At 39.7% G+C, this 5794-nt stretch overlaps 1 protein-coding gene across 1 annotated transcript; it reads right to left on the bottom strand.

Moving 5' to 3' along the window:
- Nucleotides 1–3137: 3137 nt before the first annotated feature.
- LOC109168301 (uncharacterized mitochondrial protein AtMg00810-like) lies at nt 3138–5349 on the bottom strand. The gene is made up of 3 exons (XM_019317317.1): nt 5065–5349; nt 3261–3361; nt 3138–3204 (listed from the first exon to the last, which is right to left on the bottom strand). Exons 1-3 carry the CDS (start codon nt 5347–5349, stop codon nt 3138–3140), a joined length of 453 nt encoding a protein of 150 aa, XP_019172862.1.
- Nucleotides 5350–5794: the final 445 nt, after the last annotated feature.

Below are 5794 nucleotides of genomic sequence, written 5' to 3'. Positions count from 1 at the left end.
TTTTAGGCAAGGTTCCACAATCCATGGTGGACCATATTAATTAATTAAAGGGAATCCTAATCAAATTAAATCCTTTTAAATTATTATTAACGGAATTAATTAAATAATTAATTCGGGATTGAAGGCCGTAACACGGGGTGTTACAAAGGGAGCTACAGTGCCCCCGGGAAAGTATTCGTCATTAGCCGCACCCAGGACGATCTTTAAGCCGAAGCCAACAACGACACGGAAGACGAGGCCCTAGGGGATTAGGATCCCACAAATCAATCAGAGGAAAACCAGGAAGAAGAATTCTGCTTATGATAATCTATGGACCCCTGTAAACCACCCTCTTAGTAGAATCACTTGTTTAGCTTAGTTGTTTAGGAATTTTTATGACCGTAAATAAAAGACAAAGTCAATTAAATCAGCTTAAAGTGAAGCACTAAGACCCACACCCCTTATAATCCACGAGTCTCAAACCCAACACACAGTGAAGACAAAAAAAAAAATCTGACAAGGGGATCCAGTCAAGCCAATTGCCACATCAGGAACAAAGACGGGTAGGAAACCCAAGACAAGGGAGGAATGCACAAAATAGGGTAATGTAACCAATGGGAATTGAACCTTAACCCTCTCACTTACAAGACAAAGCCTTAACCAACAGGCTATGAGTGTTTCTTGAAACTTCAAGCGAACACTTCCTTCTTAAATCCCTCCAAATCCCTAAAACCCACAAAATCCCCAAATCAAAAACACTTCTCCTCCATCTTCCTCCCACTCTCCTTCCCTCTCTCACCTTCTCCCTCACCCACGACGCCGGCTAGCCGCCCGAGTGCTCCCCAGCCACACACCACCAGCCGCCTGCTAACACGCCGCTGTCGACCGCCCGTCGATCACCCGGCCAGCACCGCCGCTCCACTCCTACCGTCGCCGAACTGCGAACCGCCCACGACAAAGCCAGCGCTCGCCTCCCAGTCAACCGCCCGGCCAGCCCCCGCTGCCGCACCTCGACACCGCCTCCAACCTCGCCCAAGGACAGCCAAGTCCCTCAACGCCGACCCCGGGTCGCCACTGGAACGAGCCCCGTCGCCGCCCTCATCGACGGAACCCTCACCGGAAAACCTTCGCCGAAAACGCCAAAACCGCACCACCACCGCTTCTTGGAAAATCTCAAAATGCTGAAAAAAGCCCGTTGGTACACGAGTCCCGCAATGGAACGACGCTGACTACACGGTGATCTTGGAAGTAATGGGGACTAAGATGAGTAGAAAGGAAAAGCCTAGACCTCTTGAGATGCATGAAGATGGAAAGAAACGTCATAAGTAGGTCGTGTGCGTTCATGAAGCGTGAAAAGATCATGAAGTGGAAGAAGGACATCGCATTTTCAATACCCTCAAGAGGTGATGATTAGCATAACGACTTAAAGGAAAGACTTTAGCAATAAAAGGAAAGAAGAAGTAGTTAAGTTCAGAATCGACTAATCGAGATGTCAAAAGATTATGACTGACAGGTGAGAACCTAAAGGACGGATTCAATCATCGGGTGTTCGTAAATGAAAGTAAGATTCTATACCAATGGATTCTGGTAAGAGACCTATCGTTGACTAAGAAAAGAAAGGACAAGGTTTGATTATAATTGATTGACTTATAAAGACTGCAAGGTTATTAACCGTGAACAAGATTTGACCTACTGAGCAATTAGTAAGGATATAATGGGATCATTGAGCAAAGTATCATGGACCGACTCAAGATGTTAACTTTGATAAAGTTCTCGTCTTACATGAGATATCAACTTGTGAAGGAGTCTGCTAAGGATTTTAGAGTTAGGACGCATCAGAATCGAGGAAAGTGGGACCATTAGTTCGTCAAAATGTGGTAATCGAATCGTCAAGGCGAAGAAACCATTCAAAGTTGAGAATCTTTACCCTTCCGAAACCAAATCCCTCTCTTTTCCTTTACAAATCCAATACCCTTTCGTTAGGAAATCCCTTCTATCTTTTCAAACCTCGTTCTTGTTTCCTCACTTCAAATGATTCTATGCAAGGTGACAACTTTATTTCCTAAGTTGTAGCCTTGATAAACTTGATTCCTTTCCTAATTAACGTTGTCATTGAGTTCAAAACCTAAACCCTCCATTATCTTTCCCTATTTGAAATGAATCTTTTTCAAAACTGAGTATATAATTCCCATAGATATTTTCCTCTATCTACTACCGTACCAATTTTGACTCTTTATCCCCAAAATAATTTTTAGCTTCGGGGACGAAGCTCCTTTTAAGCGGGATAATGTTTTGACACCCCGTATTTTCCTAATATTATTATTGTCTCGATATTTAAATATTTTAGTAAAAATGTCCCTAAAGTGATGTAATGACCTTATTGAGTTATGAAGTTAGTATTAGCATGTCCATTTGGGTTTAAAACAACCTAAGTGTGGCATAGCACCCCTGTATAGTTTAGTTTTAGCTTCCACATTTTGAGAAATTTCCCTTATTGTTGTGAATAGTTGTATTTAGATTTTGGGGGTGTTACACTTACACTTAGCATAGTAAACACCTAGACTATTTTCAATTTTCTATTTTCTATTTTGGGGAATTCTTGAAACCAGATATGAGGGCACCAGTGATGTCAAATAGACAAAGCTCCGAATGGTCCTGTCAGAATTTGGAGCGCTCATAATGAGTGAAGAAGAAACTATATCTAACTTCCACAGTCGTGTTCAGGATCTGATGAACAGAGCATCAGTTCTTGGGGAACCGTTTACTGAGGAAAGGGTTGTCAAGAAGATCCTCCCTTCTCTACCCAAAAGATTCAGGATGAAAGTAACTGCAATTCAGAAAAACACTGGCTGGGAAAAGAAGAGTGTAGGTGAGCTTATGGGGAATCTGCATACCTATGAACTTTAGGTGTTGGCTGATGACGACTCTGTATCCAACAGAAAAGGCAAGTCAGTGGCTTTTGTGGCTCAGGCTGATCGAGAATCTGACACAAATGATATAGATGATGAAGCTTTAGCTTTATTGACAAAAAATTTCAAGAAAATCCTTAAAGGATTTAATCGAAGGAATCAAGGACAGCCTAACAGGACTCAATCCAAAGGTGTAAACCCCTCATATCAGAAATCAGGATCGTCCTCTTTCACAAAGGTCGATCAGTCCTAGACTGGATGAGTCGGGCACTTCAGAACTACATCCACAGACACAGCTAAAACCCTAAATCGGCCACTTCAATGCCGAGAGTGTGAATGGTTTGGTCATATACAGGCTGATGTGCAACTTACCTCAAAAGAAAGAAATCTATGTCTGTGTCTACCCTAAGTGATGATGAAGAGGAAACAACAGATAACCCGTCTGATGAAAATGTTGCAAACTTTGTTGCTTTCTTCACAGCAACAAAGATTTAGTCAGAAAAAGATGAAACTGATGATGAGTCCTACATATCATCGGATGATTTTGAAGAACGACATGTTCAGCTAGAGATAAAATTTGCTAAACTGGTTGGTAGCAGGGAACAACTGGTAAAAATTAACAAGAATCTGAATGAAGAACTGAAACATCGAGATGTGCTACTGAAGAAACTAAACACTGATCTAGTGATGAAAAATGACCTTATTGCTCAGATCAGATCTTGAGAGGGAAAGCTGATAAAGGAACTGGAGGATTTGAAGAAAAATATCAAGATGATGGACACCACTTTAGCCTTTGACAAAATCCTGGATTATGGTCGCAATCCTAACAATAAAACAGGACTCATATTTGAAAGGGGACAATTCTCAATGTCTGCTCCTGTATTCGACAAAGGAAGTATATCTGTTGGTAGTCCAAGACTTAGTTATGAGAAGGGCCAATCATTTATATCAGCTCGTGTTTTTTAGAAAGGAAGCTCGTCTACTCCTACTAAGGTTCAACCTATCAGTACTAAATTTCAATCTCTACATTCAAAAATCAAGACTAAGTATTTAAAAGTCAAACAGTATGTACCAACTTGTCACTACTGTCAGACAAGAGGGAATACCAGACCTGAATGTTACTTCTTATACAGAGATCAAATGTAGGAAAAATATCGGAATAAATCTATCACTCCCTTCATAGGATAAGTCTGAGTCAGAAAATCAGAGGTAATCTACTACCCTACAATAGTGCTGACAGCCGCCATGACTGAAGCAAGATGGTACTTCGACAGTGGTTGTTCTAGATATATGACTGGGAATGCAAAGTGTCTTATGTCTGTTTAACCCAGTAAACGTCCCCTTAAATTGCAAAGTAAAGACTAAAAAGTTAGAAGAGTTAATTCAATCCTCGGCTCACATGCAAATGAATTCTACACGGGAAATAAGAAAAAGTATAGTACTTTTATATTAAAATGTAAAAGCATTACATTTTAACAAAAACATTATTTTTTATTAATATTACTTTTTCAATATAAATATTGTTATTCTCCCTTGTTTTTTTCTTTCAAATTCTAGTATTTGTTTTGGGTGTATGCACTCTTTATGGATTATCTATCGATTGAATATACTAATGAAAACCCTATTTCCCTTATCTCAAATCTCTCTAAATCCTCGACTTCGTTTTTCTCAAATCTTCCCTACCCTTTTTGTTTTCTGCAATTTTTGTTTAAACCCGTGGTGACATTTGGTATAGACGGTGAGAACTGTTATTGAATGTATTAATAGTAATAATTACAAGAGTATATATTCTAGGTATATATACAAGAGGAGATAGAGGGAGACTAGGATTGTGAATCATAAACATACTCAAATACATAGAGTCCTAATACTCCCCCTCAAGTACAGGCTACAGATGTGACTTGTAGCTTGTCTCTAAGAAAGAAAGCGTAGGACCTGCTAAAGCTTTTGTAAATATATCAGCAAATTGATCTTTGGTGGAGATAAATTTGACTTGAATCTCTCCCTTGGCAACTCTGTCTCTCACAAAATGATAGTCAATCTCAACATGCTTAGTGTGAGCATGAAAAATGGGATTAACACATAGATAGGTAGCACCAAGATTATCACATCACAGCTTAGGAATAGAGATCCTAGTCACGCCAATCTCACGTAAGAGGGAGAGAACCCAGATTACCTCAGCACAAACATCAGCTAGACCCTTGTATTCAGCCTCCATAGAAGATCTGGCCATAGTTCTTTGCTTCTTGCACACCCAAGACACAAGATTTGATCCAAGAAAAACAGCATAACCACTGGTTGACTTACGATCCTTAGGACAACCAGCCCAGTCTGAGTTAGAGAAGGCATTCAATTCTCTAGACTCAGATTTTTGGATACGTAAACCATAAGATAGAGTCCCTTTGACATACCTCAACACACGCTTGACTTTTTCCCAAAGGGTGACCGTAGGAGCATGCATATGTTGACAAAGTTGATTAACTACAAAGGATAAATTTGGTCTGGTGATAGTAAGATACTAAAGAGCTCCAGCCTGGCTCCGATATTGCGTTGGATCATCATATAAATCTGTAGAGTTAGAAAGAGATTTCGAAACGGATATTGGGATGGACAGAGGTTTGCAATCAATCATACCAACACCTTTCAAAATATCAAGCATATACCATTGCTAAGATAGAAGGATCCCATCACTGCATTTAATGATTTCAATACCAAGAAAGAAACCTGGTTCATTAAGATCCCTAATCTTGAAAGTAGTATATAATTTTGACAGTAAATCACTCACAAGATTCAGATCACTACTCATCACTAGAATGTCATCAACATAAACTAGAAGATAAACATAAGTAGAATTTTGTGAGTAATAAAATAGTGACACATCTGTTTTTTATGCCTGGAATCTAACA

This window comes from Ipomoea nil, unplaced genomic scaffold (genome assembly GCF_001879475.1).
Source record: "Ipomoea nil cultivar Tokyo-kokei standard unplaced genomic scaffold, Asagao_1.1 scaffold3195, whole genome shotgun sequence".
NCBI classification, from domain to species: Eukaryota; Viridiplantae; Streptophyta; class Magnoliopsida; order Solanales; family Convolvulaceae; genus Ipomoea; species Ipomoea nil.
Note: the sequence above shows the minus strand (reverse complement) of the source record. Positions and strands in the feature narration are given on the sequence as shown.